Source organism: Canis aureus, chromosome 8 (assembly GCF_053574225.1).
Source record: "Canis aureus isolate CA01 chromosome 8, VMU_Caureus_v.1.0, whole genome shotgun sequence".
Lineage (NCBI taxonomy): Eukaryota > Metazoa > Chordata > Mammalia > Carnivora > Canidae > Canis > Canis aureus.
The window spans coordinates 7,714,077-7,738,377 of record NC_135618.1 but is presented as its reverse complement, the minus strand read 5'-3'; the positions used below and the strand labels follow the sequence as shown (position 1 = coordinate 7,738,377).

The following is a 24,301-nucleotide window of genomic DNA, read 5'->3' as shown; positions in this document are numbered from 1 at the left end:
TCTCCATCCCTGCCCTAGAAGCCTATACGAGATTGCCACAGGCTATCCCCCTGAAACAGCTATTGATAGGCTGGAGGGAATTTAGAGAAAAGTGACCAGAAGGATTACGGGACTACTGGGAACAATTCATAAAATTTAAAAATCTGGCACACAAACTGTCACTGAGCAAACAGGTGGGAGATGAAAGGTAGGGAAGGAGGCATCACCATAATTTAAAAGTGCTTTCGGGTTGTAAACAACAGGGAAAGAACAGAGATGTTAAGCTAGTAGAGGGCCGTATACACCTTCAGGATTAATGAGTGGAGGATTTAGCACAATTATCAAGACATATTCCTGACTATTCCAACTTGAACTGGAATATACTTTGGTTTTAAGTTATTAAACACGATAAGGATCTAATAGCATAGTTCATGCCTCCCTTTACACCACTGATGACATCATATCGATAAAATAATACACATACAGACCCCCACATACCCAACATAAAGGAATAAAAAATGGGAAGGAATAACATTAAAACATCACACATGCGCACATCTGATATATATGAAAAATATCTCTAAGGAAATACATCCAATTATTAACAGTAGTTATGTCTTGGTGGTAGAAAATAATTGTTATTTTCTTTTTACTTTCTGCCATTTTGAGAAGACAATGAATATAAATGCATTTGCAACTGGGTAGGAGGTTAAGTTTGTTTTTCAGAACTAGCACTCTGACTCTTCTTCCTTCTTATTTCTTTTTCAACCTGCGACAGTAGGGTTGATGCAGAAGAAGCTTTCCCCAGATCAAAAGCTTTCCAATGCTCTCAAAAATGGTCTCTGGGCAAAATCTGCAGAAATGCTACTGAGTTTTGGTGTTCACAGGTTGGCAATACCCTGAAGGATACATCAATTAAGGTCTGGTCTCTCTCCGTCCTTCAAATCTCCTAGCGGCTGAGACACCACCAGGATGCCCCATGGGCTCAGTAAAAAGGGCCCTTCACCTGGCATACTCATCAGTATTGAGATTCGTAACTCCGTCGAGGACATGAGCTTACTCATCTTAGAGTGATCCTATGGTGCTCATTCCGGAAAAAAGCCTGGTTGCCACTCCCCAGTTCTCGTGCATCCTGGTCATAGGAACTTATTTTTGACAAAGTGATTCATTTGCCCTCTGATGTTCTGTTCTGTTATCAAAGCACATCAAATCACATCCAAATCTAATAATGTCAAGTACCTGGGATCTCATTGTAGATACTACAGAGTCCAGGATGAGCCACCCTTACTAGAACCCAGTGAGCATGTCATGTCTGTATGGCCAGAAAGAGGGCCCTCTCTGTCAAGAGTGAAGAAGCAATGTGGTGCTATTTCCTGCTATCTGCTCCTTATTCTTGGTCCTGGTCCTGTTATTTCACCTTAACTACTACTGCAGTCAGGATACCCTGTTCTCCAGGACAGCTCTCTCTTAACTTTATTTTTTTTTTTTAATAATAAATTTATTTTTTTATTGGTGTTCATCTTAACTTTAAACTTCTGAATTTTTGAGTTAAAAACTCATCGCATTTCAAACCGAGCCCAAACCGAGCCCAAACCGCACAGAGCTGTTAATAACAATGCGCACAATTCTTCAAGGGATTAGTGACGGCTCGAGCATCAGAGCAAAGCTTTATTCAGTCTGGCTGGGGCATCGGTAGTGAACACACACAGAATTCCTACAATCCCCTTCTCTGTTTTCCATGTTCTGGAATACAGGCAGGATGTCATCACTTCCTACACTTTGTTCAAAACTTGAAACAAGTGATGTAAAAATGAAATGAACCAGCTTTATAATGGAAACACTATGGGTAATGGGTAATGAGAGACAACTTGGAAATCCCTGACAGCAGCCTGGCAGGTGCGACATTCCCAAGTCACCCCACATATGGGCCCCATAAAAACAGAGATATACATTTTTTGCTCCCAGTCAAATGTTTTTTTAATGAATTGGGAATCAAGACTCCCTCTTGACAAATTTTATACCAATTTATGGCCAATTTCCTTCTGATGCAAGTGAAATAGAAACTTGACTTTTCCTAGAAGTTGTTAACAAGTGATTAAAAGAAAGACAACTGCTCTCTCTGTAAGTCTGTGGGTAAGGCAGGAGGAAATCACTTTCTACCCCATACTTCCAGCAGATCTATACCTGGTAAGATTTATCGTGCAACAACTCGACAAGGTTATTCTAGAAACAAGTCTCTCTTGAGTAGAACTGTTACATAATAGTCTCTCGCAGCTCATTTATTCCACACCCCACTGCCCATGCTGCGATGGAAGCTTTAATTCCTGTTGCGGCCAGGGTGCATTATGGAGTCTCCATAAATGGCTTGCGTTGACCTTAACGATAACACCACTGTTTTGCTCAAGTCAGTGTGTGGTATTAAGATACACAGTGAGGTTCAAAAGCAGATAAAGTTGGAGTGCCATCTGGGATCATCCTCCAACTCTCTTCCCTAACTCCTGAGGGGCGATCTTGAACCACTCACCTGCCCTTTGAGACCTGCCAATGACACGGTGGGGTGGGCAGCCACACAAACCGAAGGAGGGGCAGGCACCTGGGGTCTCTTTATCCTTTGACCACCAGCATCATTCTCTCAGATCACAGCACCAGTCTGATCACTGGTCCCTCTTCCCTTCACCCAGAACTGCTCTGACCTGTGCTGAATAAAACACTGAAGCTTTGGTAATCCATTGGAAGACACATCTGATTGGAGTCACTCCTAGAACTTACCCTTTAAAGACATCCTCAAAATGTTTAGAATAAAACCTAACCTCCATAGCATGTAAATATTGAATCCGCACTGTGATTTCATGTCTGTTCATCTGCCTTCCAATAGATGTAAGTTTCATGGTGTCAGAGGTCACACCTATACGTTGTTGCCTCCTGGGTCTTGAACACAATGTCAAGTATATGGTAGGTCCACAACATTATTTGATAGTAATTACTGAACTTAGTTTAATTCTTCCTCTTCCACACACTAGCTCAGGCCTAAAAGCTACATGACTTGCCAGAGAGCTTACAACAAGTAAAAAGCTTGGATATGTCTTCCTGCCTCCCGAAATACCACACTGTCCTCAAACACGGGCATTCCTACGTCTCAACACCTGGTCTACCACCCTGAAGGGTCAGCAGATGCTGCTCTGTATTTAAAGGGGATCCAGAAATTAAAGATGTGGATGTCACATATGTGAAGCCCCTTCTGGCCCTACTTATTATCCCTTCTATCCATTCCTGTCATTAGTCTGTGAGCCACACTTGTTCAAATCTCTTCCTACTATAAATAGTTACAATAGGACACTGCTCATCTGACATTCTACTGAGATTTATTGAGTTTTGACATATATGGGATACAGTTGTAGGTACTGGAGATACCATGATGGATTAAGTTATGTTCCCTGGCTTCAAAATGCTACACTCTAGTCAGGGAGAGAAGCATGTGGACAAATAACCACAATATTGTGGGATTAGAGGCATATACAAGATCCAGACACTATTTTAACACTCAGCAACATATAGTAATTGTAGTGTTTCCTCCAGTGTGATTTTCCTGTGGTCAGAACTAGGTCCTTCCTCTCATTCCCTCCCCTGAGCCTAACACATCACAGGTGCTCAGTCAGTATGTGATTATTACTGATGCAAGGCTGGCGTAAGAGAATGCGTGCTCTACTCTGCACGGAGATTATGTGTGGGAAAACTCTCGAAAGGAGATGCTTGAGCTGGATCTTAATGAATGATTAGTTCTTTACTTGGCAGATAAAGGGAGAAAAGGCATTCCATGATGGAGGAGAAACAGGGAAGCAGGAGACAGCAAGATGTTTTCCCATGGTGTGTGGAGTTGGGTAGAGGCGATGTGAGGTTGGAGAACTAAGTTAGACCGACCCTATTGGGCCCTGTGAGTCTTCCCATGGAGTCTGAACTCGATCCTCTAGGCAATGGGAGGCCATTGGAGGCATGCAAGGAACATGAGCAGATCTCTAAATTCAAAATGCAATAATGCAGTTCAGTCAGTGGAGAGGTCCCATATGTGCAATTAATTTCCAGAATATGCTTTCTAATTTAAAAAAATTGTTTAACTCTGCCTTTCAGTCTGCTAGAGTGTTCTCAGACTCTGTGAGGTTCCCAGGAAGACTACAGACACCTTCTTGCCACTAAAAGAAAATATAATAAAAAGTTCTGTTTTCAAACTGAGCTACAACGACTCTCAAGGTTACTTTTCCCTACTAGGGGTAAAATGGTTTCTTATTTGCCTGAAGTAATTCTATCTCAGGATACGTATTACAACTCAGAACTTAGGAGGAGTCAGTGGTTACTTGCAGAATGGCAGTGCTTCAAACCCTTGCTTCACTGAGTCTCCCGGTGATGTTTTCTCTCCCACTCTGGAGGGGGTAATTCAGCGAATTGAGTGGTCTGTTCATGATGCTTTTCCTCAAATAATAACATGGCGCTCCTGTTGGCCTGGTTTACTCTCTAAAGGCAAAACCCACTCTGATTTGCAAATTGTTCCAATCACATGGGTACCATACCATGCATTTTATGAAGCCTTTAAAGTCCCCACTGCCAAGCCAGTGGTTGGTAGAAGCTCTTTTGAACCATCCAGAACTATATTCATTTCAGAATAATAAGATATTTAAATATTTATTTCTTTCCAATAACCGGGTAGGCCTAGGCTCTTCATTTTAATAAATGCTGTTCAAATAATGTCGAGTCACTGCCTAGAATATATTGGCACTGAATTTTCCTTATGGTAATGACATTCGTGTCAGAGACCCGCGTTACAGACCCAGCTTTGCCACTCATGGGAGGCAAATCACACGAGCACTTCCGAATTCCTTTTGGTAACTGTCAAGTTTTCCTTCCAGCTCAAAATTCTGAGCATGTTTTAAGAGATCCGATTAGTACAAGAACACAGAAATGCTATAGTTGCAGAACTACAAATGGTGGCAGGAGAAACTGATATTTATGACGTAGTGCCAAATGGTCGGAAAATTTTCAGATGGGTTCGGTTTACAAGAAATTAAAATCTTTGTATAGACATACTCATTTATGCCACAAATACTCACTGAAGACCCATTCTATATCAGACATTGTATTAAAGGCTGAGAATACAATGACAAGAAAGAAAAAAAGAAAAAAGCCCCAGCCTCCAAGAGCTGATTGTAGAGCAGGGAAAGCAGACACTCTTAGACAAAAAAAACAACAATAAGCGGGAATAAGTATTATCATGGGATCCTGGCTATGAAGACAAAACATACAGCTCAGATCTAACCTGGGCTACAAGGCAGGGAAGGCTTCCCTGTGGATATGCTGTCTAAACTGAAAGAATATGCATGCCTATGACTTTTATTTGGGAGACCTTATTGAATAGAGCATGCAATAAAAATATTTATTTGTCCCAAGCCTAGACTAAGAGTTTAGGACTAAAAGAGCTCGTGAAGAAGAATCTGAGTGCATTTCATAAATATCCTCCACCCTCAAGTTTTTATCAGTCTTTTGATCATAAACTCACTCCTAAGGGATTTCTCTCTTGAATCAGGTTCACAAGGTATGGATAATAATATTATTTAAGAAATAGTAATTCCTTGTCTTTCGATGCTTACGATCCTTCACAGCTGCTCTGAGAGTATATAGTAGATGTGCAGGAGGTTTCAATGATTTGTTGATTAGTGATGGGTTTTGGGTTTTCACAGTGTTTTCTCCTCTCCGATCTTCCCTTATCTCGGCGTTCACAGGATGGGCATTAGATTGCACTGCCACCTGACCCTAAAGGTCATGGGAAGTCCCCTCTGTAGTACATGTCATGTTTCCAGGACAGATCTGATGGCAAACGTTCTGTCTGGTGGCCCACACAAATTTATCATACCACGAGTTATGAGAGTTGGTTTGGAAAACATGGTTAACATGTGACAGAAACAGTTGAACAGGGCAACAGGGTTAGCTCCCTGCAAGAGTCCGGAAGACCCTCATAAAGAGACTGCATATTTTGAATTTAAAATCTACCCACTTTGAAGTTGCTTTGCCATTCAAGTTGTTTACTAAGTATTCGTTGCATGTCACATATTATATATATATATGGACAAATGCACACATATATACTAAAAAAGGGCTAAAAACGCAATTTTAGTTTGAAAGTTTTATAGCTTCTAAACTAATAATAGTATTTAACTTATTTTATAGAGAGAAAGATCACAGAAATTGCCTCCCTTTTAGTGTCAGTGCCTTGATTTATTGTTTCCTGGCTTCATATTATTATTCAGCACTTGCTTTATTATTTAACCTCTCTTGCTTCTTTGTCTTTTCTCTCCAATTAGATCAAAGATTCTTTGATGGTAGGCACCATGTTCTTCCTCCAGAATACCTAATTTTGCAACTATTAGGCCTTCAATGAATATTTACTTAGGGCTATGAGTAGTTCAAAAACCCAGAAACAAATTAGCTACAGAACTACACATATGATGATTAAAAAACACTTCAAATGATGATTCTCAAACTTTAATGTGCACACGAGTTGTAAGGGAAACCGGTTAAAATGGAAACTCCTAAATCTCATTCCCAAGGAGTCCTCTTTTAAACCATTTCTTCATCTTCCTTCCATTATTATTACTAGTAGTGCAGTAGTAGTAAACCAAATTAGGAAAGATGAGACATACCAGGGCCTTGGGACTGCACGGGTGGGTCTTATAGGCAAAGGACTTCACATAAGGTGAGGCAGCTTTATCCCTCTCCACAACCCCCTCTCCCCATATACTCTGCTTTCTTCTTTCCTTCAATAAATCTGTGCTATGTGCTAAGTGTCAGGTATTATTCTAAGGCCTGGAGTTAAACTGGTCAATGTACAAATACTTTGCTATCACAGCACTTAGAATCTACCTGGGGGAGGGGGGGGAGAAAACAATAGAAAAGTAAACTTTAAGATCCTTTCAGATATTGTTAACTAGTATAAGGAAAATGAAACAGGCTAATATGATAGAGAATGACGATGAAGGAGAGAGTTATTTAGAGAGTGTGGTCCAGAAGCAGATGACAGGTGATGTGAGGACTGAATGACCAGAAGGAACTAACCATGTACAAAATCTTCAGCGAGATCCTTCCAGGGAGACGGAACAGCAAGTGCAAAGGCCCTGAGGCACAATGAGTTTCCAAGGATCAGCAAGGAGGCGAGAATGCCCAGAAGTGGAGAGGAAGCCAGCTCAGACTCATTTTCCAGATGTGGTCTGGATTTTGGGCATGAGGGTATCTTGGCATTTACTCCTCGGGAAGCTGGAGAAATACTCCCGGCTCTCAGAATTAAGAGAGGTTATTAGTATAATAAATGCTATACGAACATCTCTCCTGTTAGAAGCAACCACATTATTGCAACTCCTCACCCATGAAAAATAGTTCATTTTATAATTCCTTTTGGTTGACGATGTGTGATAACAGGGTCTCATCACCATTGGCAGATTACATTTCGTAGCACTTGAGCGCTGAAAATTAGCTCACTTTGAATTTGAGATCCAAATTATCTATCGTTGATTGGATGCCTCAAATATTGTAAAACAGGGTTTAATAAATGGGGTGAAGTTATATCTGAGAGCTTATATGCTTTTTAAAAGGAAGAATACTTATGCTACACTTCCAAAGTAAGTTTTATGGCGTGTGCCCCTTTCTCTGGTTTTGAATGGTTTTTCAACTCTTGCATTGACTTGTCCTATCAGTCCAGCTGGACACCTGCGAATTAATAGCATCACATGCTGTTACCTCCAAGCAGTTCCATTTGGTCTGAATAACTGAGCGCGTAAGGAAGGAAAGAACCAAGGACAAGCGTGTAAAATCCATTCCTGGGAGCTACTACTGAAGCAAGGAGATAGCGGCTCAGCTTCAGATCCCATTGATCACTGCTCTTTCATAAGCCATCTTAGAAAAGGGCAGCCCAGGTGACAAGTGGGCCTTCTGTGATAAGGGCTCCTGTCCACTGCAAATGGGAATCGGCTCGTAGTTGCATTTCACAGGGTCCACCAGATGGCAAATGACTTTATCTACCCAGACCAGATCCAGGCTGGAAACAGACTACACTCCATGCACCCTTCTGCTCTGCTGGGAGAATTGGAGCTTTTCTCCGAAGGGTTCTAGATTTAGTGTGTGCGCCCGTGTGTGTGTGTGTGTGTGTGTGTGTGTGTGCGCATGTGGGTATGCACACACACATGCTTTAGTTTAGCTATCCATGATGCTGTAGTTCCAAATACAGAAGGTTTCCAGAGCCATGAAAATTGGCTTCTGTGCTTGTGTCTCCTGATCTGGTTAGAAATCAGTGGCTTCCAAAACTGGGGACCAGAACAGAAAGGGCAGGATACAGACACAGCAGCTGCAGCGGCAGACATGAGCACGATTGAAACGAGTTGGTGAAACGTTTGTGGGAAAAGGGCTGGGGAAAAGGGCTGGAAATGAAGAGAAAGAATCCATCTAACAGAAAAGGAAATGTCTTCATTATCACAAGAAACTCCAAGTAGCCTTCACTTAGTCACACTGGAATTACAATTTCAGCTCACATCGTTTGTGAACGAGGAAGTAGAGAATATGACCACGGAAAGTGATATTTTAAGCTTCAACACACATTGCTCATCACTGGCTTGACTTGCAGCATGTCTTTCAACAAAAGCACATAGTGATTTAATCTCAACAGTAATTTAGTCTGCAGCCGTATGAGACAAGACTATCATTGCAGACAGGCTGTAATTTGAGAAATTCAGGTGCTGGGGATTAGGACCACCTGTTGAATTTAATCTTAGAGTTATAATGTTAATACCATCATGTAACTGAACATAAACACTACATATTTATCAGACTTTGGGACCTCCAGCCACGGAGATGCGCACATTTTCCTGAATGGTATCGGAACTCTCTCCAGATTCTGTAAATCAACAGCAAATAAAAAGTCTGTTGGAATTCTGCTCCAATACGCAGTAGCATATGGCTTGGTGGTCATCACATTCAGCACATCCTATAATTTTTCTGAGGCCTGATATGAGAGTGAAAAATAAAGCAGTATCATCTAGCAACATAATCAGAACAGAAAGTCTTTGATTTCTTACCCTCCCCTGTTAATCCAGAAAAAAAAAATCCTAGCAATATTCTAACAAATTGCCACCTCTGCCTAAACAACACTTTAAGAAGATTCCAAGTAAACCTAAGTAAACAGCAACTTCTGAAGAGTACATAAACCCCACAGGCACCTCCCTCTAAGCCATCAGAAATGAAAACTTCACCCAATTTCCAGCCGGTTAAATAGTAGCAGGGAAGTGATGGCAGCTTGAGTGGAAGTTCACATGTAACTCAGTGGGACAATCGGGATAATGTCTAGAGAGAAGGCATAGATTCTGAGATTTGCATTTGTTCTTTTGCTTGGGATGGGCAAACTGTTGAATCATTTGAGTATGGAATCTGATGACACTTCGGTTTTCTAAGAAAGAATTCCGCTGGTATTAATTAGATGCAAAAACCTTCCTGGTCACATTTATAAATCCCTGCGAAGAATTCCAAGGGCTTTCACACATATTTATCATCCATATTAACACTTCACAGTTTATAAAACCCTTTACTATAGATTATCTTGATTCTCATACAGATTTTGACATTCCTTTCAAAAAAGGCTGTTTTTCATTTTAATGAAATAACGCTCTGATACATTGACAATGGAATCCAATATATTTGTGTGAATAAACACTGTTCTGAAATCAAACATGAGGGCATCGTATTGTGCCTTATGCTGTCAATATTCTTAGCTGCTGCCTGTCCAGCAGGAGAACACAGGAAGGAAAATATTAGAATACCTTCCCAAAGGCAGATCCAAACTTTCAGCAAATTTCCCTTTTGACGCTCCATTAATCAAGCCTCACAAGTGCTATTTGGCCATTTCCACTAAACATCAGCCATGAAAATCCACCAAGTCCAATATATTCATCATATACCAGTTACACATAAACATCACAGTCGGAAGCAGATGGTCTAAACTTTTCTGGAACTCCAGCCCATATAGGTTGCTCGCACAGAGAGATACAAAGAAGGTCATCGATCGACATCTTAAGGAGAAAAGTGAAGCTTTTACTGTAAAGCTGATGATCCTCTCTACTTTTGATTTTAACCAGCCCCCTCCCCACTCCCTGAATCACTTCCTAATGAAATCCCTTCCTCTTTTCTGCTTTCCCCAAGTTGTCCCCAGGGCAAAGTCTACCTTTTCAGAGACAGAATTTCCTTAAACCTTCCAGGGCAGTGATCCTTCTCATTTCTGCCCTGTTTTATACCTTGTATTTCTTGTACATTATACCTATTGGTCTATCTCTCCTTCCACCCACCCACATTTCATGGTATGGTTTTCTTCCACAAGCATTCAAGGACCCTGAACAGCTGAGGCCTCCCTTAAATTCCTTTTTTTTTTTTTTTTTTTTTTACCTTCCCCAGATCCTTTCTGCCATATGCATGACACACACGAGTGGAAATCTTTTGATCGCCACTTCAAAAAAAAGTTGGGGCTTTTCCATGCAAGGGAAGGCCCATCTTTTCCCGCAGAAGGACCACCTGCTTAAATGTTACTTTGGTCCACAAGCATAACATCCGGTCATATAAAAGGCAAGACAGCTAGGTAGTTTCAAGAAATCCCCTAACCTTCATAGAGCAGATACAGAGTGGAAGTGGGTTTTAATAAAAGCATATTAGCAGCTTCAGATAATGGGAAATATATATATATATATATAAATGGGGAATATATTTAAACTGTATTACAATCATCATTATTATTATTATCATTTCCAGAATCAGGAGACTTGATTAGAATTCTCCCGGAGCTTAGCACCCTGAAACCTGAGATTTGCTATTGGGGGGGGGGGGGAGGGAGGAGGGAAGAGGCTTTTTTTTTTTTTTTAAATTCATCTAATTAATTATTAGCCAAGCCATGCAACGGCTTCTCGGAAGGCAGAGAAAGACAGGCCCTGAGCGGTGAGTTTCGAGGCAGTGCAAGCCCTGGGGGGCGCCTGCAGGGCCCCGCTCCCCGAGGCTGGGGGCGCCCGGGGCCATCCGAGGCCGGGAGGGGAGCGGAAGCTTCCAGCAGCTCCAGCCCTCGGCGGGGCCCGGCTGCGCCCTCCCCGCGCCCTCCCCGCGCCCTCCCCGCCCGCGCGCGCCTCGGCGGCCCAGCCCCGCGCTGCAAGGAGCCTGCACCCGCCTCCCCGCCGCCCTGCGCCCCCCGCCGCTGCAATTGTGGGGACCGGCGGGCTCCACTTGCACGTTCCAGTTAGCAAATGGGGGCGCTGGGTGCACGCATCTCACCCCCCATGCCCCGAAAAACTTTATACCTCCGCCTCCCAACGGGGATTCCCAGCCAGCAGGCCCCACGCCCGCCCCCCGGAGGGTGCGCACCCGCGCGGTCCAGCCTCCGCAGGGGGCACCTACTCACGGCGCCGCCCAGCCCCGGGAAAGGGGCAGGCTCAGGTGCGCGGGATCCCCGGGCGGGGTGGCGTGCGCGCCGGCGAGCGAGCTGTCACCTTGCGGTCCCTCACGCCGAGGTATCCGTCCAGCGGCCGCGGCGCGGCGGGGGCCGGGGCCGGGGCCCGGGGGGGGGGGCTGCTGTCCGCCGCCGGGGGCGCGCTGCCGGCTGCCTCCTGCTGCTGCTGCTGCTGCTGCTGCTGCCGCCGCTGCGGGGGCCGCTCCCTCTGGCCGCCGAGGCTGCTGTACACGAGCAACAAGCTGGTGCACATGGTGGTGAGCGCCAAGCACACAGCCAGACCGTGGCGCTGCGGGCGGGCGAGAGCACGGGAGAGCCGCTCAGGGCCCGCCGGCGGGGACACGCGCGACCCGGCCGCGGCCCGGAGGGAGGGTCCCGCGCCCACGCCAGGGGCCGCCCCCGAGCGCCCACCCCGCGGCGGAGCGCAGGCTCTAGAGGGCGCCCCCGGGCTCGGCTGCCGGAACCCCCGGCCCCCGCGCCCTGCCCTTGCGGCGCTCCGTGCAAGTTTGCGACCCAGGAAAGCCCAGAAAGTCTGCCAAGGTGTCCCCCGGCCCCCAGCCCCTGCGTCCCCGCCCCTCTTAGTTGTTGCCAGGCTGTTGCTCGCTTTGGGGGTGCCCGCCGCGCTCCCCGCTGCATCCCCAGCCCCCGCGGGCTCCCGCAGGCTCCCGCAGGCTCCCCAGACCTCCCCGACATCCAGGAGCACCGGCAGCCCGAGTTCCGAGCCAGGCGGCGCCCGAGGACCCCGCGGGGGCGGGGGGGGGGACGCGGAGCAGGTGGAAAGTTGTCCCTTTGCAACCAGGCGCGCCGGCTGCGCGGGGCGAGGCACCCCCGGGGCTCTCCGGTGCGCCCCCCCCCGCCGCCGCCGCCCCGGGGCCGCGCGTCCCGGGGTCCCCGCCTCTGCCCGGAGGAGTTGCCACAAATGCCTCACCATCAGGGTCTTCATGGTGGGCACCTCCTGCGTGGGGGGTCCTCAGGCGCGCGCGTCCAGAGCCACTTTTTCTTGGAGGGCGTCCATGGCGCGCGGGGGCGCGGGCGGGGGCGCGGGCGGGGGCGGGGGCGCGGCGGCGGCGGGACCCGAGCAGGCGGCGCTCGCGGAGACCAGAGACCGAATTAAAACTGAACCGGACCCTCGTAGTGTCTCCGCGATCTACACAACTGCCGCCTGCCGCCGCCTGCTGGGTCCTAGAGACCTCTGCAGCTCCCCCCACCCCGCCCCCCTCCTCGCCCCCAAATAAGCATCTTCTCAGCCCGGTGGAATTTCTGGGAGAGTGAACCGCGCCTCCGTACCCACCGATCGGGCCGAGGGCTTATTGATCCTCCGTGAAGTCATCGAGTGGAAAGGAAGGAGAGCCCTGGGGAGGTTTGCAAACTCCATCCTCTTTTTGTAATTCTGATAAAAACAGCGAGTCCACCGCCCCCGGGTCGTCGGTGACCCTCCCCAGGCGTCGGTTTTGCATTTGTATCCGCAGCCCGGGGAGAGGTGTCGGGAGATGATGTTTCCAAAACGTTATGGTTTCGGATGTCCAGAGTGTAGGCTTTCTGAAATCCTCCTCTATTTTTTTTTTTTTTTTTTTACTTTTTTAGATCCGCTTACTCGCGTGCAACCCTGATAATCCACATTTCCGTCCACACGATTTCATTCACTGACTCGTTTGGAACACCACGATTTAGGTTTCTGTCGGGACTCTGAGGTTCCTGGCATTCCCCTAAATGATTTTCAAGTGTTAGAAACATTCAGCACGTCATAGCCACACGATCCACCGGACCTGTAGATTCTTCGGAATTGTAAGACAAGATTTCTGGCTGCTGGAGAGAAAACTGCTTACTGCTTATTCGTGAAGACTCCTGGGGACTTTGGTGGTCTTCTCCCATTGGTCTGTACTGCATTGACAGCACATAATTTCACTTTTTTTTTTACATAATTTCATATTTGGAACATTGATTACAATTTCTTAAAAATCATTGTTTCGTGTTGGGAAGTCCACATCACTAGATTGTTGTAAGGACATCCCTCCCCCCCCACTGAGTTGAATCACAAATGGCCTTTGTTAAATGTCTAATTTAGTTAGAAACATATTTCTTGTGAAACTGCTCTGCGAGGATAGTTGTCTTCGAGTATTCCTTAACACCTCACCTGTAGCAGAGGAATGTTAAAGATTACATTAACATGGAAATGACGAGCAGGCCAACTGAACCATAGGCACAATAAGAGCTTTCTCAAGGCCAAAAAAGGCATTACAATCATTTTTTAATCTTCAGTAATCCATTGCTCCACTGATGATACAACAGGAAACTATTTTTAACTTATGAGGCATCCTTCCATACTTAGTATTTAAAAAGTTGAAATTACTGGTACAACAGTGACTGTCAGTGCAATGTGTTTGGGGGAAGGCAAGACACACATAGGATTTAGCCTTTTAAGGAAAAACCAAAAAAAAAAAATCAAAACAGGGTCCTACATTGCCAGCCTTGAAGCTATTTATTCAATTTGTGCTTTAGGCATGAATAGTACCAGTTGTTAGGGCAGGAAAAGCAGCAGCCAGAAGAGAATCTTATCGGGTCTTGGCAATTCTTTATAGTATGGTTGCACTTGACACTCAAATTAGGGAAACAAAGGACCAACTTGATGAATCATCGCAAACAGATTATCTGTGTTTCTCCAGGGCTCCTTCTGAGATGCTACTAGACGGAGCTCCTGCATTTTTCAGGACCATTCCCCTTCCATCTAGCAAGTTGCCCAGTGGCCGATAAAACACTTCTAATATATTTTGCTATGCCAAACAGAGCCATCGTATTTATGATTTAAGCTCATGGCAGCACGTTGGACATCTGTTACACGGTATGTCTGACCACATTCATTAGGCTTAGGCTTAGGCTTTTTTTTTTTTTTTTTTTCCCTCATGGGATGGCAGTTAGTTAGTTGCTAAATCTACTTATGGGATGGCCGGAGTAAATTTAAAAATGTAATTCTGGACTTGATTTAAATAATTTCAAGGTCTCTAGCTTTCAAGTACTTGATTAGATGGATGTGATGGTTTTAGGCCGTCTGACCTGAGAGCCAAAAGGACAAGGTGGGGGCGGGGGAAGGACAGATGAAACAAATAATAGAAGTTAAAATCCTTGGGCTGTTCAGTTCAGTGATCATTTCATTATCACCTGCTATCTGGTGGTTCTATATTAGGGAATGCAGAGATGAATAAGACACGGATCCTCTCCCCTTGGATACATACACACAACCTAGGGTGTGTATGTTTGTGTGTGTGTGCACAGAAAGTATGCCAGACACGTCTGTAAGTAGGCAATAAAAGACAGTACTGAGCTTCAACATATATTTATCAAGTGCCTACCCATGTTAAGCACCTACTATGTTCCAGATGTTGGGGATACCTGGATAAATAAATTATGCGCTGCTCTGAGGGAACTCAGTCTCTTCCCAGATAAATGCTATGAACCTTTATGTTATAAAGAACTAACCAGGACACAATTAAAGTACTTGATTCGTTTTCAGCTTCTGAGTGCTTGCTTATTTAAGATCTAAGGGGTTTGATATTCTAAAGGTACCCGCCTGTGTTTGTGTAACTTCATGCACACTTTTAAGCTAATACTTTGAATATCCGGAAAGGGAAGAAAATAGGCAGCCCTTGCAGACACTTGCTTGACCTGGAGACAAGAAAACAAGCCAATAAAGCTATTTTAGTTCATCTAACGTGTCCAGTTCAATACAAAGTGAATCGGGGAATCACAATTTGTTTCTCAAAATCCAGGTAGTTGAGATAGATTTCTCACCACTTAAAATTTTGCCACATTTCTGCCTCCGGTGCCATCACATCCAATCAAATAGATTCCTACTTTTGAAAAAAAAAAAAGAAAGGAAAGGAAGAGAAAAGAAATTGAGCGTTCCACAATGTAGGTTATGTAATAAACTGAAGGCGAGAACTTATGAAACAAGGCATGTCATGGGGCGAGGAGGAGGAGGCGAAATCTGAAGCTCAGAGGGAACACCAACCTGTGCACTTGGCCACAAAGGCACCACGAAGCTACTGAAGGAGGCAGAAGGACAAACTGTTGGGAACCTCTGAGCCCTGCCCTTGGTTCCTAAGTGACCTCTCCATACAGAAACAAGTGAACAAGTGTTTTGAACATTTCAAAGATGGATGAAAAGCAGAAAACAACATCGTGTAAACTGCATTTGAGATACAACTGCTTCACACCTTATGGTCTTAAAGAAAGAAAAGTTTTGCTAAATGCTACAAAAGCAGAAAGCCTAAGAATGGTAGAAAGTCCTAGAACAAATGTAATACTTGTCCATTTGTTTCCCCCCCGCCCCAGTTTACTTCTTTTCACTTCACAGGCTGTGCCTAGTGGGCTAGTGGGTTGAGGATTAGTCCTTGGAGTCAAGTGTCCAGGATCCAGATTCTGACTTTACCACTACCAGCTCTGGGACCTTGGTTGGGTCAGTAACTTGGTTTCTTCATCTGTAAAACGGCTATCATAAGAGTACGTACCTCAAAGATGTGTTAAACGAGATACTACAAGAGTCAAGAGGAGTACTAACAGACTGTTCCCTATCGTTACTAATATTTTATGATTACGATTAATAAACTGGGTTCGAAGGTGAAAGACCGGGCTGCATGACCTTGAATGAGGGACTTTAAAAACGGTAAGCAGACTGTGAGACGCATAGAACAGTGCCTACCCCACACATGGGTAGAAGGCTTGTTAAGGTGCTGTGCATGTGACTGCTTTGTAAACTGTGAAACTCTCCATAAGTTAATAGGTATCCATTCATCCATCAAACATCAACTGAGGATCCACTATGTGTCAGGTACCCTTCTAGGCCCTGGGATTGTGACCAAAACATGCAAGGGCTCTGCCCCATAAGGCTTTTAGTCAAGCTAGGGTAATAAACCAATAAGACAGAACGTCAGGCACTAGGGAAAAAAGCGGTTAGAGCCTGGGTGGGAGTGTATGTGCTGTTTTAGTTAGGATGCTCGTGTTTGAGCAGAGATTGGAATAAAGTCAGGAAGGATCCATGAGGCTATCTGGAGGGTAGAAGGAACAGCATGTACAAAGGCCATGAGGTAAGAGCTGATGGGTATACTGAAGAGACCACAAGGAGGTTGGTGTGGCTGGAGAAGGGAAGCAAGAAGAGAGAGGGGTAGGGGAGGAGGGCAGAGAGATAGTCCAGGGGCAGATCGTCTCTGGCCTCAGAGGCCATGAAATGGACAGAGTGAAGGAAACCCGCTGGAGGGTTTAAAGCAGAGGAACACCATGGATCCTTGATGCTTTGGAAAGGTCACCTGGCTACTGTCCTGAGAATAGTTCTGGGGGAGCAAGAGTGGAAGTAGTGTGATCCCTTAGGAAGCTATTGTAGTAGTCTAGGTAGAAGGACATCGTCGTTGTGCTTTTAGGAATAACTGGTTTCAGGATTTGCTTACTAGTGGCTGTGAAATACGAGTAAAGGAAAGGAAGCAGGCCAGGGAAGGCAGCTGGGAGAATGGAGCTGCTCTTTCCAAGATGGGGAGCACTGTGGGAAAAGCAGTTTGGGGTGGCCAAGAACGGAGAATTTAGATTTAGATGTACTCCTATACATGGGAGTTCAGGCATGATGCTGGGCTCAGGGGCATGAGCTCAGCGTCACAGTTCATCAAAGGATGAGGTCACCTAGGAATGAACCAGGACACAAAAGAATAAAGGTCACGGGCCTGAGCCCTGGGAGCTCCAAATTTCAGATGCCAACAACAGGAGGCATCATTACAATAATAATACTGAAAAACAATAAAGGACTATCTGACCTCAGTTTGGTGTAGGTGGCTGATTATTTTCATTTTGAATGGATTTTCCATTTCAAGACAGTCAGTCATTTATGTACTCAAAGCACTTTTGGAATTCTGTGATCAAGCATATTTATTTATGTGTTTACTGTTCATCCCTTCTTCTACATCATAAATTTTCTAGAATTGGAACTATGTCATATTCCTGTTTATATACTATAAGCCTGGTACATAACTGAGTGTAATAATATTAATCACCAACATTTATTTAACCCTCACCATGTGCAAGCACTAAGTCTAAGAGTTTCACATATACTTTCTCCTTTAGTCCCCACAACAACCCCGTGAGGTAGGTACTCTCCTCATTTCACAGACGAGTGAACTGAGGTGCTGAGACTCATTTGTCCAGTTGCCCAGATCCTGAGTGGTAGCCCTGAGCTAAGTAAATATTTTTTTATTTTTTTATTTTTATTTTTTTTAAAGATTTTATTTATTCATGAGAGACAGAGAGAGAGGCAGAGACACAGGCAGAGGGAGAAGCAGGCTCCATGCAGGGAGCCCGATGTGGGACTCAATCCCAGGACCCTGGAATCAGGCCCTGAGTCGAAGGCAGACGCTCAACCACTGAGCCACCCAGGCATCCCAGTAAATATTTTTTAAAAAACAAATACCGTTTTTGTTTTTTTTTTTACAAATACCGTTTGTTAAAGAACGAATGAAGAGAAGCTTCTTAAGAGTTCCATAGCCAAGTTCTTCTACTGAACTCTAAACAGGTATGATTTATAAGAGTATAGTTTACACCTAACCTGTAAGTAATACAGCCAAAGGCAGTCCCTGGTTTTGGGTTTTGTGATCTGGTTTTTTTTTTTTTTTTTTTTTTTTTTGCTACTTTTATTTTCTCAAGATATATTTCACATGCAATAAAATACACAAAATCTGAGTATACAGTTGAGTTTTGATCGCACTTTGCACCCATTAACCACCACCACTGTGAAGATCTAGATCATCTCCATCATTTCAGAGACTACCTTCATGCTTCTTTTCAAGTTGTGCTAATCCCGCCCCAGAAGCAAACAAGCAAACATTGTTCTGATTTTTATCACTATGGATTAACTTGGTCGATTCTAAAACTTAATATAAAGGAAAACACACAGTGCGTGCCTTTTAGTCTGATCTCTGTCACGTAGCAAAATAGTTTAAGGTTTATCCATGTTTTGCATGCCTTCGTAGCCTAGTCCGTTTTATTACTATTTTATGGTCCGAAAACAGCACAATTGTTTTTATCCATTCTCCTATTAAGGAACATTTGGTTTGTTTCCGATTGGGGGCTCTTAGAAATGAAGATACTAAGACCATTCTTGTCTTTTTGTACATACATAGTTTCATTTTTCTCACGTGAATACCTGGGAGAACAATGGTTGGGTCCTGCGACAGTTGTAGGGTTCACATTAGGAGAAACTGCCGAACCATTTTCCATAGTGGTTGTACCACTTTGTATTCTCCCTAACGGTGAATGAGAGCGCAGTTTGTTCCACATCCTTGTCAGCTCCTGCTGTGATCCGTCCTTTCAATGTCTCTTTGCTTTTAGAGAGTTTTCAAGATAAAGAAATCCTTGCGTAGCACCCAGGATCCTTCCTTTACCATGTGTCCACTGTTCCCTTTTCATCTCATCTCTTGCCCTTCTGCACAGGAGCACTTCAACCTAGCTGAAAAAAAAATTCCTTGAATTTACGGTATTTATGGTCAGTGAGCGGAGCCTTTGAACAAGCTGCTCTATGTCGCGTTCCCTTTCCACGGCTCGCCCTGTCCACCCGCATCCCCCACTCTCCGAGCCTGCAGTGGGGCTGCCAGGTTCCTCCTCGTTAGCTCAGTTAGAAGCACCAGCTTGGAACCACATGGGCCAGATTTGGTGCAGCCTCTGACTCTTCACTTACCTGTGACCAAAAGCAAGCCACAGATCACTCTTTCCGGTCTCCTCATTTGTAGGAAGCCAATAATAAAACATTTCTAGCAGAGAGTGGTTGTGTAGAGAAAATCTACTGACATATGCAGAGTGTTCACCACCATTCTGATGATACAGTTGGATCAAACAGGAAGTATGTTTTTCATAGCGGACTGCCTGGCTGGTATAAAGGGAGGGACATCCATTCTCAAGTTTATTGAACTTACAATAAAAATAATAAAGATGTATTGCGTACCCACCACCAGGCATAATGTTAGTTCTACGCATTGGAAAAAAAAATTCTACGCGTTGGCTTATTTAACCTGTAATGATGTCACCTCCCTTTTACCAGCAAGGAAGCTGAGCTATAGAGATGTGAGATCACTTGCCGGGGTGACATGGCTAGAAAACGGTTGATCAAGAGTTGGCCAGGTCTGTCTGAGTGCATTTGGTTTGTTTTCCCCTCATAATGTCCACATTCCACACTCCACCGTTTTCTCTCTGATCTGACTCTGGGCCACTCTTCCACTGGATGCTGCAGGTGCAAAGAGGGGAAAGGCGCAGCCCTCACTGCAGCAGGCAAACCTGTGAGCAGCTAACTATAACCCAGTGTGTGAAGTGTAAAAATTGAGTTATAAATGAAGAATTAGAGGGACGCCTGGCTGGCTCAGCGGTTGAGCATCTGCCTTTGGCTGCAGGGCTTGATCCTGGATTCTCCAGATCGAGTCCCGCATCAGGCTCCCTGCATGGAGCCTGCTTCTCCTCCCTCTGCCTGTGTCTCTGCCTCTCTTTCTGTGTCTCTCATGAATAAATAAATAAAATCTTAAAAAAAAATAAATGAAAAATTAGAGAGGACACAGACAAGGCACAGGTGACTATATGAGAGTTGTTCAGCTATGATTTCTGGCAAAGGGAAATGCTCAGTTGGTTTTAAAGAATCACTAGAAACAGGCTAGGAGAAGGTCAGTGTCCCCAGGCAGAGAGGACAGCGTAAACAAAAGCATGGCAACACGGTGCCCCATGCTGTGCACTAGGTACAGATGAGGAGTTTGTGGGTGAGGCAGGGAGTCTTCAGAACCAGGGTGGTTCTGTACTGTCGTAGAGGTCGTGCAGTGCAAAAGGACACACATTTAAGTGGGCAGCACACAGCATAGACACTGCAGATTTGTGTATTATTTTGTCAATTTGCTTGAAAATGACCATCGAGCACCTTGCTCTACAGGCACCAGAGTAGTGCAGCAATTTTCCATTAGCTAGAAGTAGGGTGTTGTAAGTCACAGAAGCCTTTTAAAATTTGCACAATAGTGCTGTTTGGGCTGAGAGGGGTCTGGTCAGAATTACTTTCTAGTGGCTGTCTCTGGAGATGGTGAGAAGGATGGATTTGTCGGGGGAAAGACTTGAGCCAGAGAGAGCAGCCGGGATCAAGTTGTGGAAATCCGGGTGAGGGAGAAAAATCTTCAGCTGGAGCAGCGTGGGTCGGATGGATGCGAGAAATTCTTAGGCAGGTATTATGTTATAATGGCTAAAGTGGATCAAATCCTAACTATGCAGAAGAGGATTTATAAATACAAAGCCATGTTTTTTTTCCATGCAAAATAGTGTGTATGATTCTGGCCATATTTCAAAACGACAAAGCGTAATAATAAAAGACGGCTTACATCTTGTCTTAGTTTGGGTTCTCGTCGGAAGCGTTCCCTGGGATAAGGATCCACGTGCAAGTGTTGCTGCTTTGGCAGGTGAAGGAGACCCCATCGGGGGAGCAGGGAAGTGGCACAGGAGGGGAAGGCAGCCAATAAGTGGCACATCATCCAACAAGTTACCCCTGTAAGCCAAGTGGGGCTCAGTCCCACGGGGGACGTTCTGCTGCTGCAGAGCTCGGGCAGGGGTTATTCCAGCTGGAGGCCCAGGGACCAGCGCTGTGCCGTCGGGTGAGGGCTGCGCTGGGTGCGGAGCTGGGGGCGCAGATTCCCTGGCACATGCCGCCTGCTGTGCAGGTGGCAAAGCAGGCAGGCTCTGGAGGCAGGGACAGCCCCTCAGGCAGAGGCCTGCAGGTGCTGGAGCTTCAGGTCCCCAGGGCACCGAGGCGGCAAAGGCAGGAGGTATGGGCAGGGCTGCCACACATGGAAGTTCTCCTTTAGAGGTTGTGATGATTTTGTTTTGTTTTGTTTTGTTTTGTTTTAAAGGATTTTATTTATTTGACAGAGAGAGAGTGAGAGAGAGAAAGAGTGAGCACCCGAGCAGGGGCAGAGGAAGAAGGAGAAGCAGATTCCCCCCTAAGGGGCCCCAGCGTGGGGCCCTCCTGGGATCATAACTTGAGCCAAAGGCAGATGCTTAACCGATTGAGGCCCCCAGGCACCCCGACTCTTTAGAATTTTGAAAAGATTCAAATTCCTTATGTCATTTAAACCTCCCAATAACCTCGTGAACGAGAGAAACGTGTGGTTTCCAGCTAAAGCTGGGAATCTCTTATTCATGGTCACTGCCTCCCCTCCTCCACAGCTGCTCTTTCAAGCAGAAACACCTCTTGTCAGGGTCCCTCCTTCTTTTCTTCACTTCTGATTTGTTCAGATGTCTGTCTCCTGATGGAGATTGTGAGCAGTTGGATTTAGAGATTGTGTACGGTTCACTTTCATTTCCCCACAGACTGAGAAACAGTAGGTACTTAGTAAATGTGACTGGGTGGATGGATGAATGATTATCATCATCGCCGCTTGAATGTTTTTAAAATCGGGACCGAGAGAGCTAAAGCAACTTGCTCAAGGACAGAGCCACTTGGTAGAGGCAGGACTTGAACTCAGCTCTTCCACTTTCCTCTGGAAAAATCTTGCTGCCACCACACAGCTCAGTGAGGGTGGACATGGTCAAACTTTGTTGGGGATTCAGAAACTCCACCGATCTATGAAGTGTGGAGTAGTTGAGGGTAGGCCAACGGCTATGAAGGAAGACCAGGAAACTTCAGTAGAGGGAGCTTTTTACATTACAAGATGATCTTTGTTTTATTAGTTATAATATCTCAAAGTAAAATGGGGAAAAGATAAATAGGGGCCAACACTGTGACCCCATAAAAGGAAACACATTTTTTGTCCTCCAAATGTAAAGGATGAAAGACTTTCCGTGCAGGACCCGAGGTAGGAATCTGAGAGCTGGGATCCCTGGGTGGCGCAGTGGTTTGGCGCCTGCCTTTGGCCCAGGGCGCGATCCTGGAGACCCGGGATCGAATCCCACGTCGGGCTCCCGGTGCATGGAGCCTGCTTCTCCCTCTGCCTATGTCTCTTCCTCTCTCTCTCTCTCTGTGACTATCATAAATAAATAAAAATTAAAAAAAAAAAAAAAGGAATCTGAGAGCTGAGCTAACCTGGGAATTCAAGGGTGACGCTGTGCCTACATAGGAGGCAGGGTTTTAAAAAAATTCTGTAAATGCAGCACACATCATAAGGGGTAGCAGCTGCAAGAGGGGAAACCAGTTACGGAGTTTTCAAAATGAATTTATAAGTGCATTCTTGAGGGTCCTCGCAATATTGCTGCTAATGTAACAGGCATGATTGATCTAGATGCATCTTTCTGCTTCTCTTCCCACACTAATTTATATCGTTCCGTGTCTTCTTCCCTTGTTTGGACGTGATGCATATACCATTTAAAATAGCTGATTTTATTTAAGCAGCTTTGGAATGTTAAACTTTTAGAAAGTCAGCATCACACACACACACACACAAAAGTCAGCTTGACCCCCACGTCCTCGCTGAGAGCTAAATTGGTGATTTTCCAATTCCTTTTTGTCTGTGGACTTCACCTACACTTCACCTCTGCGTAAAGTTAAGGGTATAAGCTCCGCTATCGCCTAGATTCGTGTTTGAATCCCAGCTCTGCCTTTTATGGGCCATGACTTTGAGCAAGACATGAAATCTCTGTAAGCCCCACTTGTCTCATCCACGCAAGGGACAGTAGTACTGCCCTCCTCAGAGGGGCCACTTCAAGGATTGAATGAAGTCATGACGACAGCACCTGTCACCCACGTAGCATTTTCCGTCTACTTAGTCCTCTAACAACCTTCAGTTCTGTACTATTGTTATGTCACTTTACAAGCAGGGAAACTGAGGGATAGGCAAAAACACCTTGCCTAAGATCCAGTTACCCAGTGGCAGTGTCAACATGCGGACCGTCACGTACGATGAAATTTTTAAAATTGCAACTATGTCTTTTGTTATTGTTGTTAAAATAATATCCTACCTGGAGGCTCACTGTAGGAATTAAAATTGGAGCTGTCCTGGTTGACATAGAGGTGGGGAGCCCAGATCTCTTCTTCCTCCCTGAGGTTGGCCATGGAGGTACCGGTTCTGGAAACAAGTGTAACTAGGAAACCACTGGCTTTCCTAACGCTGGTAGAGAAAAACAAACATTAATAAAAAATGAAAACAAGCTGATGGATACCTACACATGTCCTGTTTGTTTTGCCTTCTATGTCCTATCGGATACTTCAGGAGTAACTACCTCTCCTGTTGTTTCTCAAATAATAAACAGCTGCACCTCCTCAGGTGACAGGTGGGAGCTGCAACAATAGGTTTCTTTGACCTGCTTTTGTGAAATGCAAACAGTGGGTAAGTCAGGGGCACAGCCAGATAGTTTTGCATGGAAATTGGTACTTAAATAACCACCGAAATTGTTTGAAAAAAAAAATGTTCATGCAGCAAATACTGACAGAGCCCAAAGTCTGTATCGGACACGGCTCTGGTATTGAGGGGTTGCTAGTTGGGCTGAAGCCAGCTGTGCATGGTCCTGCCTCCTTCTCCTCAAGTCCTTTCCCTTGGCCCCTGCAAGAGCCCCCTGCCCACGTGTTCCCATGTGCGGTGGTGACCACTTCCTCGTTGCACCGTCTCAGCCCAGATACCGGCTGTTTCCACACATCCCTGTATGTTCTGGAATGCTTTTTATCTTGTCTCTCTGTAGAGACATCCATTGTTCGACTCTCCGTTTTCAGAACCTTCCTTCCAAACAGAGCTGATTCAGCATGTGAACTTATTTCCCTTTTCAAGTCAGGTTGAAGGTTGGGATTTCCTTCAACATGCTGTCTCTGAAAGGACAGGGCTACCACAGTGCCTA

At 45.1% G+C, this 24,301-nt stretch overlaps 1 protein-coding gene and 1 long non-coding RNA gene across 6 annotated transcripts in view; both read right to left on the bottom strand.

Moving 5' to 3' along the window:
* The window catches only part of ST6GALNAC5 (ST6 N-acetylgalactosaminide alpha-2,6-sialyltransferase 5), a 170,548-nt gene extending 157,939 nt beyond the window's left edge, over window positions 1–12,609 (bottom strand). Inside the window, exons 1-2 of the mRNA XM_077905089.1 lie at window positions 12,417–12,609; window positions 11,529–11,777 (exon numbers count right to left, since the gene is read on the bottom strand). Coding sequence (XP_077761215.1) covers window positions 11,529–11,777; window positions 12,417–12,431 — 264 coding nt within the window. The 5' untranslated portion in view covers window positions 12,432–12,609. The remainder of the gene's footprint in view (window positions 1–11,528; window positions 11,778–12,416) is intronic.
* A 5,631-nt stretch (window positions 12,610–18,240) lies between these two features.
* Window positions 18,241–24,301, bottom strand: part of LOC144318297 (uncharacterized) — a 44,102-nt gene continuing 38,041 nt past the window's right edge. For 3 of the 5 annotated variants that reach the window (XR_013384154.1, XR_013384150.1, XR_013384153.1), the window contains 2 exons: window positions 23,432–23,580; window positions 18,242–18,968 (listed from right to left, as the gene is read on the bottom strand). This is a non-coding gene — a long non-coding RNA (uncharacterized LOC144318297). Of the gene's footprint in view, window positions 18,969–23,431; window positions 23,581–24,301 lie in introns of all 5 variants that reach the window. The other 2 variants (XR_013384151.1, XR_013384152.1) reach the window with 2 other exon arrangements.